The sequence below is a fragment of the Heloderma suspectum genome, chromosome 2 (assembly GCF_057233095.1).
Source record: "Heloderma suspectum isolate Gila_16-S chromosome 2, 16-S_ref, whole genome shotgun sequence".
Lineage (NCBI taxonomy): Eukaryota > Metazoa > Chordata > Lepidosauria > Squamata > Helodermatidae > Heloderma > Heloderma suspectum.
The window spans coordinates 266,831,814-266,845,675 of NC_139459.1; the positions used below are offsets into that span (position 1 = coordinate 266,831,814).

Sequence of the window (13,862 nt, forward strand, 5' to 3'; positions counted from 1 at the left end):
CCAAGGCCTTTCATAAGTAAAAAGGGATAACTGCAGTTATCAAGTGAAAATGACCATACCCCAGCTTAAAGTCCTTGCTAGCTTATTTAACAACAAAGGGCAGGTGCAGTCTAGCACAGCAGCAGCAGGGATGAGCAGTTCTGTTTCAAAATAAAGCAACTTCAGTTTTGCTGGAACTCCGGTCTGGATTGGAGGAACTGGAATGGGTTCCTTGATCAGCTTCTATATTGGTTTGAAGAGGACTGACATGGAACAGGGCAGCTGTCCACACTTGGTGCCTTCCAGATGAGTTAGACTACAGTCCCCATCCTCTACAACTAGTTTTATATATTTTCTTTATTTAGGGCACAATCCTATGCATGTTTAGACAGAGAAAAGGCCTACAACTCCCAGCATTCCCTAGCCAGCAAGGCTCGCTGGGGAATGCTGGGAATTGTAGGCCTTTCCTCTGTCTAAACATGCACAGGATTGCACCTTTAAAAAATTTCTCAGCTGCCTTTCAGGGCAGAAGTCCTCCCAAGGCAGCTCACAGCCATAAAATACATAAAAACAGTTAAAATATTAAAAGTGATAAAAACATAATCAGAATAAAATAGCAATAAAAGCAGCAATAAAAGCCAACAATAAAACCAATGACATCAGCAAAAACAGCAACAACCAACACATTCATGGTGGCTAGATTGATGGGATTTGCAGTCAGACACATCTGGAGGGCATGAGGCTGGACTAAGGACATTCCTGGCCATTCTCGGCCTCCTGCACACACCAAAGGTTCTTAGTGCATTTTAAGTGCCAGTTATATATAATGTACACCAATGATCTGGAGACCTTGAAGAATGCACAGTGAAGCCTGGTGCAAGCCTATTTGTTGTTTATTTGTTCAGTCGCTTCCGACTCTTCATGACTTCATGGACCAGCCCATGCCAGAGCTTCCTGTCGGCCATCGCCACCCCCAGCCTTCGTGTCTAGCTGAAGGACTGATCTTACATTTGAAAAGATCTTCAGTTTAAAATCAGGGTGTCAACACTAACATTTGGGACTATACTTCCACAGACTGAATCAGTCCATTGGTCTGTCTAGCCCAGTACAGCCTACACTGACTTGTAGCAGCCAAGACTTCAGAGAGAGGGCTTGCTCAGCCCTGCTCACTGAAATTCTTTCCACCGGAGATGCAGGAAACAGAACCTGCCCCTTTCAGCACACAGAGCACATCCTCTAACCACTGATCTATGGCCCTGTCCACAGAGGTGCAGAACAGCTGAATTCCATTTCAGAGAAATGCAGCTTTTGGGAGCCGCATTGCAGTGGTGGGCAGGGCCAAAGACAAAAGGGGCGAGACCAAAAATACCAGCCTATTGTAGCTTAAAGCCTTTACTGCCAGTAACTAAGCCTTAGGAGATATGTTTCAACCGTTTAGAATGGGGGAGGGGGACTGCAGAAAAGCCGGAATACCACCAAACTATTGATGGTTAGGGTTTGAAAGGGGGTGGGGCCTGGGGAAGGGGGCATGTCCATCTGGAGAACGCCAGAGGGCTGGAGTGAGACTCTGGGCCTGAGATTCTGCACCCGTGCCCTGTCAGCTAGGCACAAATGATATTTCCTTATGTGGTTTCCAGGAGAGCATTTTCTGGCCATTTTTAAATGTAAAACTGTTGTTCTCACATAGGCTGATCATGTTTCTCTCACAGGTAGAGATCCCCAGTTTCTGCCTCCTCTGAAGCAACGCTTATGCAGCTCTTTTAGATGTAGCTGCCTTCCCTGCCCTCCACTTTTTCTGGTGATCTCTGTCACATAAACCCCAGAGACCCAGCCTCAGACTGTTTATCGCCTTGCCTCCTCTGACTCCCTCAGTCCCCTTTTGCGGTTCATTGTGTGCAATCTGGCTCCCTCTCATAGGCGCTACATCTTTGGCTGAGGAATATCTTATAGAAGGATATTTAGTTATATATCTCCCTGCTTATTTTCCTACAGGGTAAAGACATCTGGGGTTTTTTTTGCGGCTGAACACTTGTCTATAAAACTACCACATTAATTAATTGTGTTATGACCTTTTTAAAAGATGACGTTAATACAGATTGACTGTATCTTTTCCAGAGTCAATTCTAAACCATTTTAATAGGTTTAAATGGTAGGAGGTATTATGAATGACCTTGAGAGCAGCCATATTTCATGTTGCATATGTATTAATTAACAGAATAAACAAGTCCCAATAGATCCCATCTCTCTAAGTGACAAGATGGACACCCCCACCTCTCCAGGGCAGAAATGGAAAGGAAAATGAGAAGCTATATGAAGAGCCAGTGAGATTATTGAACCGGTGCCCTCTAGATGTGTTGGACTACAACTGCCATCATCCCCAGCTGTTATGGTCATTAACCATAGCTGATAAGCTTGACATTCTCCAATACCTCCTTGTTGACATCTATCCAAGTGAACTCACCTGTGAAATTTAACTGTGCTGGGGTTTGTTTGTATGTTTTATTTTATTTATTTCATTTCATTTCTATACTGCCCATAGCTGATGCTTTACAAGTGTACATTTATAAGACAGTGTACTCTTCTATAATGCCCAGAGAAAAGATCAGTCACTTCTTATGCACATTTTTACGCCTGAGACTTAAAGCAGTTCTGTGGATGTAAAGCTTACTGTTGGCCAGAACGTTCATTTACATTGCTAATGTTCCCCTCTGCTTTCTTTGCCACGTTATTAGCAACAGTATCATGACAAAGACTCAAAGGTTATGTGAGAAAACACTTCATTTTACTTCCTTTAAAAGGCCCTGGAGAAACCAGTAAAAGCTTGCTTTGAGCTATCAGAAGGGCTGGTGCTTTAAATCTTAAGGGCTATTCCACCACTTCATTAGAATCAATGGTTTGAAAAGTTCCCATGATGCAGAAAACTACATCCTGAATTAGATCATAACTGAAGAAAGAACCATCACGGCGCTCTGAGGAATAGGATCGCTGCCTGGATCCTGCTTCATAATTGCTTTACCACACAAAATCTTGAGGTCAAAAGACTGAAATAGGCAGTGTGAATTACTAGTTTATGTGCCTTGATCTAAGACGCAAGTTCACATCTTGCTCAGCAATGGGCCCAGTGGCTGGCGTTGAATAAGTCATTATCTGAGCCTCAGTTTTCCATCTGTAGAATGAAAATAGCAATCACCTAGTTGTGAGGAGGTTGGAAAATGGGTCACAGTTAATATGAACTGGAGATGAAAGAGCAATATTGGTGGGAACTATAGCTCTCATCCATGTGTAGATGTTTACATGTGGCCACCCCTGTTCAAGAGCTAAGAAACAATGTATTTTAAGTTCCTAGGTACCAGCATCAAGTTTATAGCTCTTGAGACAACTGGGATTGTTCCTCCGTGGTTCTGCATACATACACACGCACGTGCACGCATTTATATATGTATGTATGATTCTAGCATATCTAGACTTTTTAAACACATACTTGTAACAAAGCACAGCAGCACCCAAAGGAAACATTGTATATAGGCTACTAGAACTGGTGGTCATAGTAGCAAAGATGTCTAGGCTGATAGATCTCTTTCTAACATGTAGTAAGATCAGACAACACCTACCACGAGCTGAGAGCTTCTTGGTGTTTATGATCTTGGCAGCATACTCTTGTCCTGACAACACCTTCACACACCTCCTAACAATTGAGAAAGCACCTCTGTAGGAGAGAAGAAGAAAAAAACAAAACAAAATGTATGTGAGAAGTTAGGCTGAAAAAAAGTCACGTACCACATGCTAGAATGGTTAAATCTAAGCAAGTTTAAAGGCAATGGGACATAAGAAGGGCCCTGCAGGGTCTGATTATGGTCTGTCTAGTCCAGCATTATGTTTCCCACAGTGGCCAACCAAGCAAGATATGAATAAGAGGGCAATAACCCTCTCTGGCTATTGTTCTCCAGCAAGTGGTATTGAGAACAGCTCCCCTATGAGGAAAGGTTACATCATCTGGGATAGTTTAACTTAGAAAAAAAGGGAATAAGGGGAGACATGATAAAGGTGTACAAAATTGTGCACGGTATGGAGAAAGTGGATAGGGAGACATCTTTCTCCCTCTCTCAAGATACTAGAACCTGGAGTCATCCCATGAAGCTGATTGGTGGGAGATTCAGAACAAATTAAAGCAGTACTTCTTCACGCAGTGCATAGTTAAACTATGGAATTCACTTCCACAAGATGGCCACCACTTTGGATGGCTTTAAAAGGGGATTGGACAAATTCCTAGAGAAGAAGGCTACCAATGGCTACTAGTTCTGATGGCTATATGCTACCTCCAGTATTAGAGGCAGTAAGAGGCAGTACACCAGTTGCTGGGGAACATGGGTGGGAGGGTGCTGTTGCACTCATGTCCTGCTTGCTGGTTTCCCGTGAGCAAATGGTTGGCCACTATGTGAACAGAATGCTGGACTAGATGGACCCTTGTCTGATCCAGCATGGCTCTTATGTTCTTATGTTATGATTCTGGAGATATCATATCACAACTAGTAGCCATTGATACTCCTTTGGGTGTATTTATTAATAGTATATTAATAATAGCATTAATAAGAACTGTGTCCAGTTCTGGGCACCACACTTTAAGAAGGATGCAGACAAACTGGAGAGGGTTCAGAGGAAGGCAACAAAGATGATCAGGGGACTGGAAACAAAGCCCTACGAAGAGAGACTGAAAGAACTGGGCATGTTTAGCCTTGAGAAGAGAAGATTGAGGGGATATATGATAGCACTCTTCAAGTACTTGAAAGGTTGTCACAGAGAGGAAGGCCGGGATCTCTTCTCAATCATCCAGAGTGCAGGACACGGAATAATGGGCTCAAGTTACAGGAAGCCAGATTCCGGCTGAACATCAGGAAAAACTTCCTGACTGTTAGAGCAATATGACAATGGAACCAATTACCTAGGGAGGCAGTGGGCTCTCCCACACTGGAGGCGTTCAAGACGAGGCTGGACAGCCATCTGTCAGGGATGCTTTGACTTGGATTCCTGCACTGAGCAGGGGGTTGGACTCGATGGCCTTGTAGGCCCCTTCCAACCCTACTATTCTATGATTCTATGATTACTTGTGAAATGTCTCAGGAAGGATGGTAGTATTTAAGAAAAAGGATTGCAGCTCATCCCCATCTCATTACTGTCACAGCTACTTCAGTGCTGTCCTATCTCTCTTGCTGCCACACCTCTTCCCTTTGCTCCAAGCCCTTTCACTTCTTTTACCATCACAAATCGTAGCTCCATCTGTGTCTTCAATACATTGCCTACCCCAAAGGAGTGCCATTTCCTATCTCTGAGTGTGAGAAAGAGACAGGGTCCCCAGCCTTTTGGGCCTGTGGGAGCATTTGGACATTTGAGAAAGTGCCATGGAAATCATCACCAAAATGGCTGCTGTGGGAGCCTGGCTTGTTACCAAATGGCTGCTACTGGGGCTCAGCTCGTCATAAAAGACAGAACGGCCTGCCCAAGGTACTGAATACAAGGCAGAGGTTGGGTCTGAGCTCCAAATGCCAAACCACATATTTAACCCCACATAGCACAACAACAAACCCATTTCTCTCTCTCAGGATCACCCCGAGCTCTCTCTCTCTCTCCTTCCCTCATACATATATATCCATGCATTCCTATCTGTCCATCCATTTACACACAAACAGAAGCATGCACCCCATTCATCCACCATACATGTGTCGTGTGCACATCGCTCCCTTATCTTCCTCTCCAGCCCCATGACTGTCACTCTGCAGCCCCTGCCCCCAGCTTCCCCAGTTGCTCCTCCACAGCATACCAGGCAGTAGCATGAACAAGTTCTTTCTTTTCTAAAAAAAATAAAAATAAAAATCAGGGTAGCTGGCAGATGTGCTGCACAATGTAGCACTGGCCAAGGCTCCAGCACCCACCACCTTCATTTCCTCAGAGTGCCTTTGGGCCCATTTGGGATCTCACATAGGCCCAGAGGCACTTTGAGGAAATGAAGGTGATGGGTGGGTGGGGCCTCAGCTGGCTGTGCAGCACACCTAGCTGCTCTGAAAAAAAAAGTATTTAAAAATGGGTGACAACGGGAAGGGGCAGGAGAGCTTCACGGGTTGTTCAGCAGGGCTTCATGAGTGTTGTGGTGTTCGTGGGTGCCATGCTGGGAAAGCCTGAGAGAGGAGGACATTGAGAAAAACTGGATGTTTTACATACACATTACATTGGTATCCTGCCCTTCCTGCAAGGGGCTTCATGCAACAGCCCCGTGAGGTAAGTTAGGCTGAGTGTGAATGACTTGCCCAAGGCCACCCAGTGTGCTTCATGGCTGACGGGGATTTGAATCTTGGGCTGGATCTACACTTACCGACTTTTTCCGTTACCAATGAGGTTTCACTGCCCGCCTTCACACTACACAGTACCCGCCTCGAATTGGAACCGGAATTTCCCACTTCCGTGTTCCCGCTTTCAATACCCTAATATCCCAGTATTTCCCCTTAATGTGCTCTGATTTTCCACCTTCGCTACCGTATCCGGTCGTAGTCCCCTCCCCCGCCTGTCCATATGCGGCGGTGTTTGTATTTCCCTCCTGTCCAATCACAGCTCTCGACGGCCCCATGTCTTCTTCCGGCTACTGATCACATAGCTTCCTCAGCAGCCCCTGTTTCCTCAGCAACAAGCAAAGGGCTGGATGTGCGCGCGCTTGTTTGATCTCGGAAGCTAAGCGGGGTCGGTCCTGGTCAGTGCTTGGATGGGAGACTGCCTGGGAATCAGGTTTCCTGCACTGAGCAGGGGGATTTCTATCCCTCCAAATGAGATTAAGTTTTATCCCTTCCTATCCCCCGCTCTGGATGTGTTTTTTTTTAATTAAGGCATTATCCTCGCAGAATCGGGGCTTCTCCAAGATGTTTTTTTTTCTAATTGAGGCATGATCTTCGAAGCCTCACAACTTCGAAGATTCGAAGATCATGCCTCAATTAGAAAAAAAAACATGGCAGAGAAGCCCCAATTCTGCGAGGATATAACGCCTTAATTTAAAAAGAAACATCCTGAGTGGGGGATAGGAGGGGGAAAAACTTAGTCTCATTTGAAGGGATACAACCCCCTGCTCAATGCAGGAAGCCTGATTCCCAGGCGGTCGCCCATCCAACTACTGACCGGGGCCAACCCCGCTTAGCATCTGAGATCAGACAAGCGCGCGCAGGAAAACAGCAGGAAAACAGTACAGTGCTCGAGTGTGAACAGAGCTTGCGCATTCGATGAAGCACTGCAATGGGGGAAATGGGGGAGTATGAATAATCACGTTTTAATGTGAGAGCGTTTAACCCGATGGGACACCAAATTCATTGCGATGGCAGGCGCAATGTAGATCAGCCCTTGGTTTCCCATATTCTAGCTCCTTAGGCAGGAGTGAGGAAGATGCAGTGGAGGCTGGTGGGTCTGATGTCAGTGGGGCAGTTTGCATTTCAGTCAGAACCAGTCAGAACTCTAAAGGAGCTATCCAAAGTGCTTAACCCTATCTCTGAACTGGGTTCAATGCCTTGGATAGCTCCTTTAGAGTTCTGACTGGTTCTGACTGAAAACCAGAGTGGAATTACCACCTCGCTGAAATACGAGCCACCAGCCTCCCCTGGGAAAACATTCAAAAAAGTATCCTGAGCGGAAACACTGGGGGTGCTTTTTCAAACTCAGATGGTTAACCCATATTAGATCCAGTAAGGGAAACATTCTCACTGAAATGGCATTTAAAGGAGAAAGAGCAACATGAATGCAGAAGAAGGGGGGGACCCTCCTTGTTACAGAATGTGCCCATTTGTTTCCTTCAGTCAAACATTTGGCATGTTCCCCCTTCTGTTTTTCACATTGTCTCCCCATCCCCCACCTCACCCTGAATGGTAACTTTTTCCATTGGTGGAAAGCATTAAGCACCTTCTGTCTTATGAAATGTCTCCCAGCACAAATGGCAACATGTGCCAGTAATAATGTATTTTAATGAAGGAAAAGAACGTCACCAATGTAATTTTTGTGCAAAAGCCGCAATTAAACCTGATATTGCTGAAACTTAACATCTGCGCTGACTGAAAAGGTTATAGCACCAGCAGCTACCACGACTCTAGATTCCCCATGCTAAAATGAAAATAAAATCACGCCACTGTTGCCAGAGAACAAAGTTCTGCCGCCATTTTGTGTGTCCCCTCCATGGAGCACCTTGGCTCAAACTATTTCCAACGTTGTCTGAATGTAGCAAGAAATGTATCAAGCCGCACAGGGCAAAATCAAGCTGTATGTTTCCCACTAACATTCTCTATTGAACAAGGAACAAGTGACTGACCCCCACCTGCTATTGAGGAACCTCCTGAGATTGTAAAAAGCCCAACCTCACTCAGGTTCTAATCTAATCAAGCTCCACTGATCTACCTATTGACTGGCTGCTTAGAGCACTGAGAAGTAAAGGGTGCTGTCCAAGATGCACTATCTATCACACTCTAAAATCCAATTAAAAGCCCACTACCTCTTTTTCAAAAACAAGCACAAGACAATAGTCTTTCTTCTGTCTTGGGAATCACCTTTCCAGAACAGCTCCATTCCCTTGTGAGTCTTTTGTCACCCAAACCTACAACTCGTCTGGGAACCCATGAGTTCAGGTTTGTAGTCTCTCCTTCCCCTCTCCTGAGCATTCCCGCATTCCCTTCCCTTATGTTTGTGAATTACCAGTTGGGGGTCTGCCTGGCTCCCTTGTATCATTGTCCCCCTTCCAGTTTCAAGACAGAATGATAAAGAAGGACCAGGATTCTCCCCCCCACCACCACCTTTACTTTCTTCTGCTTCCTCAAAGTCCTGCTGCAATTCTCCCTTCCCACCACATCCTTTGAAGCCAAAAGCCACACTGTGCAACTCCAACCCCCACCCCGCATCCCTTACATGGCTTGGGACTACCATACCTGATGGAATTCCTCTCTTGGCATGAACCTACCCATACAGTACTATGCTCATCATCCAAGGCCCTCCTCCGGGTGCCTCCTCCAAGGGAGGCTTGGAGGGTGGCAACAAGGGAGAGGGCCTTCTCGGTAGTGGCCCCCCAATTATGGAATGAACTCCCCAGCAAGGCCCACCTTGCACCAACATTGTTATCTTTTCAGCGCTAGGTTAAGACCTTCGTGTACCCCCAGGCATTTGGCAGCATGTGGTGGGTTTTTAAGCAGGTCATGGGGCATTGTTTGGATATGTGTGTGTGACTGCTGTCTGCTTATATGTTTATAGCTAAACTGTTTTTTATATTATGCACACAGTATTGATTTTTTAAAGGTTTTTAGTCTTTATAAACCAGAGAGCTTTGGCTGTTGGGATATAGAAATGTAATAAATTAAATAGAATGAATTTCCCACAACCGCTACTCCTCTTGCATTTTTTTTCTGCAAAGCCTTTCCTGTGAAGCCTTTAGTTGCTTTTTGTTATATTTTTGCAATAAAACCCCATCTTTGGAAAAGTTCTGATCTTGTCCCCATGGTGCCCCCTTTTTGGTATTTTACATGGGTACTACTCAGACTAAATGGTCAAAACCTTACCCACACTTGGGTCCCTTATATTTCAGTTAATACATGCTAGTTGGCAAGCTCAGCTAGACAGTGACTTGTAGTCTGGCTGCATCAAGCCCAGTTTGCATGGGAAAGAGTTCCCCTAGCACCACATTTGAACTAAATTTGCCCATTTCTTCATGTTCTGGAAGGGTGTGCTGCTCCCTGAACATTTAGAGGTAGTCTGTAGGCATGTTTAGAGACGTGTGTCCCAAATAAGCGTGGTAACACTGTGTAACCCATCTTCTGAAACAAAAACTTGCATTCTGTATCCTATATAAACTCTGCCAAATTAAAGGGATGTATAAGCTTGCTTATTTTGCATTGGTTATTATCTGCCTATTACTCAAATCAAAACAAAGTTGCCTTGCTTTGGGCAGGGATGACTAAAGTCTGTCCATATTCTTGTACTTCTCAGACTTAGGTTGGTGCTTCCTTCTGGCTTAATCAAAGCACACACAAATTTGAGCTTGGTGAGACAGAGGAGGAGCTTATGGGCTTCATCACATGGAGCTTTTATCTTGTGATTGGGATTGGTTACTCATGGAAGTTTGTGGGCTCTTTACATGATGCCGTCAGCCTGCCATGACCCTCCAGGGCGTCTCCTGTACTAAATGCCCTTTGTTCCATTTTTAAATAGATTGCAGATAATGAGCTATCAAATTGCCCCATTGTGTTCCGCTTCAGTTGCCTCCATGAAAAGACTTAAAGTGGGAAGAAGAGGAGCGAGATCAAGGAAAGATAATGGAAGATTCTGATACGGGGAGAAGGGCATGGGGAAGGAAGCTCATGTAAAGGGAGTCAGTGGTGATCCCCATTTGAAATGCAGGGTTTTAGGCTGGTGTAGAAATGCCCTATATCTCCTCCATCCCCCTACCTGCAGTGATGAGCTTATGAGCATCTCTACACCAGCCTAAAATACCACATTTAAAAGGGAGAATCATGACAGACCCCTTTACACATGCTTCCTCCCCCGCCCCAGCTTTCCCCCCTCCTTTTCCCCCTTATCTGAGTCTTCCATACATTTTGTTATACAGCCACTAGATGGCGCTGTGGTCTAGTTCCTCTTATTGCAACTTTTTCTCCTTTTCACAAGGGAACTCAAGCGGAACTCAAGTGGAACAGTTCGATAGCTCATTATCTCTGTTCTTTTAAAAAATGGAATAAAGGTCATTTAATGTGGGAGACGCCCTGGAGACTGATGACATCCTCTAAAGCAGGGGTCCCCAACTCCCGGGCCGCGGACCAGTACCAGTCCGTGGCCTGTTAGGAACCTGGTCACAGTAGGGGTGTGCGAAACCCTTATCTTGGGTCCGTGGGGGGGGGAGGCGATCCGTCCCTCTCCCCGCCGGAATCCTCGCCAGCCCTAGCTGGTTCCGCTCCGCAGCAAGTCCGTAGAGCTGCTGGCCAGCTCTGGCCGCTGGCGGACTTCCGGCCACTGGGACGCAAATGGCATCTGCATGGCGGACGCCATTTGCATCCCCGTTCTTCAAGTAATAGGCTACGTAAATCTTTAGCCTATTACTGCAAAGAACAGGGACACAAATGGTGTCCATTATGCGGACACCATTTGTGTCCCAGCGGCCAGAAGTCCGCCAGTGAAACCATCCCCCCCCCCCAGTCCATGGAAAAATTGTCTTCCACGAGACCAGTCCCTGGTGCCAAAAAGGTTGGGGACCACTGTTCTAAAGGACCCGCAAACTTCCATGAGTAACCAATCTCAATAGCAGGATAAAAGCTCCATGTGAAGAAGCCCTATATCTCCCTACCCGCCACCTGCCTTACATTTTGCATCACACTATGATCCTGACCACTGTGACCACTTCACAGCACCTCTCTCTTTGTTGGAAATGGATGTTAAAAAAAAAGAAAAGAAGCCACTACCTAAGTCGTTCATTTATTAGGCTAGCGCACCCACAGTATTCTGATAGCTTAGGGAAGTAATGCTCTACAACAGGGGTACACAAATGTTTTGGCTTCAAGGTCAGTCAGTCCATGTCAATCGGGACTGCGAACCCATTCACACATACAAACACAGACACTGGCGAGGGGAGAGGCTTTAACCTTGCCCCCATCCCAGAGATCCTGCAGCAAAATTGCTGGGTGGGTGGGGGTAAGGTTACTTTGGGGTTCCTGCCTCCTCCCCTCCTCAGAGACTTTGACCAGCAGCACTTTTCCTGTGTTGCCATCAGTAGAGCAGAAGCAGTGATTCCATCTGCTTCCGGGTCACTGGAAAGGGGAGACCTGGCACCCCAACAGGCATTGCTGCTTCTGCATCACCATTAGTGGTGCAGAAGCAGAGATGCTGATTGGATGTGGGGAGGAATGCGGGAGAAGCATAAGAAAATGAGAACATAAGCAGAGCCCTGCTGGATCAGACCAAGGGTCCATCTAAACCAGCATTCTGTTCACACAGTGGCCAACCAGCTGTTGACCAGGAACCACAAGCAGGGCATGAGTACAGCACCTTCCCACCCTTGTTCCCCAATAACGGCTGTACACAGGCATACTGCCTCTGATACTGGAGAATGCATAGAGCCATCGAGCCTAGTAGCCATTGATAGCCTTCTCCTCCAGGAATTTGTCTAACCCCCTTTTAAAGCCGCCCAAATTGGTGGCCATCACCACATCTTGTGGTAGTAAATGCCATAGTTTAACTATGCTCATTGGAAGGACAGATAATGAAGCTGAAGCTCCAATATTTTGGCCACCTAATGCGAAGAGAAAACTCCCTGGAAAAGACCCTGATGCTGGGAAAGACTGAAGGCAAAAGGAGAAGGGGACGGCAGAGGATGAGATGGCTAGATAGCATCACCGATGCAATGAATATGAACTTGAGCACGCTCTGGGAGAGAGCGCAGGACAGGAAGGCCTGGCGTGCTATGGTCCATGGGGTCACGAAGAGTCGGACACGACTGAACGACTGAACAACAACAACTATGCGCTGTCGGGCTATGTGCATGGGGCTCCATGACATGCTTCCAAATCCACATGTGGCCCATGAACTGTGGGCTGTGCACTCCTACACTACAAAGAAGCAAGGGTTACTTTATTTTTAAAAAGCAGAGCTCTTTAACATTTGCCAAAAAGGTGCTGATTCATGATGCCACCATGCTATCCAAGTAGTGGTAAACTATGGAGCATAGCCCTTACAGGAGGCTTCCACAGATAGGTGCATGCTATTCAAATCCTGGTAGATTTGTAGATGCTAAGGGGAATATCCAACAGGGCCACTCTGCCTGCGTGGGTTCCATTACACTTGTGGCACCCACCACTTGCACAGCAGGGCTTTTGCGCTTCTAAAAGTAACCCCTGGAAACCAGCAGAAACACTCTTTTCTGGATTAGGACAGGTCAGCAGAGCTCCTTTCTGTGAGCTCCACTGAGCTGCCCCATTCCAGAAATGAGCATTTTAGCTCATTTGGGATTATTTTTGAAACTGCAAAAGCCCTGTTGTGCAAGCCATGTGTCCCACATGCGCACAGGCCCAACTCCGCTGACCTCTGATGGCAACATTAAAGCTGAGGTGAAAACTGAAGTCACATGTCATGTTCTCCCCTCCATAGGTAGCAATAGGTAGCAACTTTTCAATCAGATAGCCAACGCAGCAGCATCTTCAACCTTGACCTGAGCAAAGTCCTCTTCCTGTGGAGAGAGGTGCCCTGCTAGTCCCTAAAACAGCTTGGCTTTTGCTGAATTGAGCCTCCTCAGCTATACTAGAGTTTGGAATGCACGCTGCCAAAACTGAGAATGGTCATCTGATTTACTGATGCTGGCCAAGCTGAGAAAGGTCATCAATGATGCACGTATCAGATAACTTACTAAGTAGAAACTACCTCTCACTGGCACTTAGGAGAGGCAAAGGAAGAGATGGGACACGCTGTGAAGGTATGGTTATATGTATTGCCTGGAAAGTAAGATTTGCAGCAGGAATCTTGCCATTGCTAGCTGTAGCGCCAAGGCAAGTTCTCATTACGGTAAAATGGAATGCTACGGTATTTTCAGAGGGGAGGCTTAAATTGGCGTTTGCATTTCCTTCACGTATAATGCTAATGGAAAACTACACTGTTGTTGTTGTTGTTCAGTCGTTAAGTCGTGTCCGACTCTTCGTGACCCCATGGACCATAGCACGCCAGGCTTTCCTGTCCTCCTCTCTCTCCCGGAGTGTGCTCAAGTTCATATTCATTGCATAAGTGATGCTATCTAGCCATCTCATCCTCTGCCATCCCCTTCTCCTTTTGCCTTCAGTCTTTCCCAGCATCAGGGTCTTTTCCAGAGAGTTTTCTCTTTGCATTAGGTGGGCAAAATATTT

General features: G+C 46.1%; 1 protein-coding gene across 1 annotated transcript in view; it reads right to left on the reverse strand.

The window, feature by feature from the left end:
• CAMK2A (calcium/calmodulin dependent protein kinase II alpha) overlaps nt 1-13,862 on the reverse strand; it is a 161,402-nt gene that overhangs the window by 117,658 nt on the left and 29,882 nt on the right. The window contains exon 3 of the mRNA XM_084829810.1: nt 3,591-3,685. Coding sequence (XP_084685936.1) covers nt 3,591-3,685 — 95 coding nt within the window. The remainder of the gene's footprint in view (nt 1-3,590; nt 3,686-13,862) is intronic.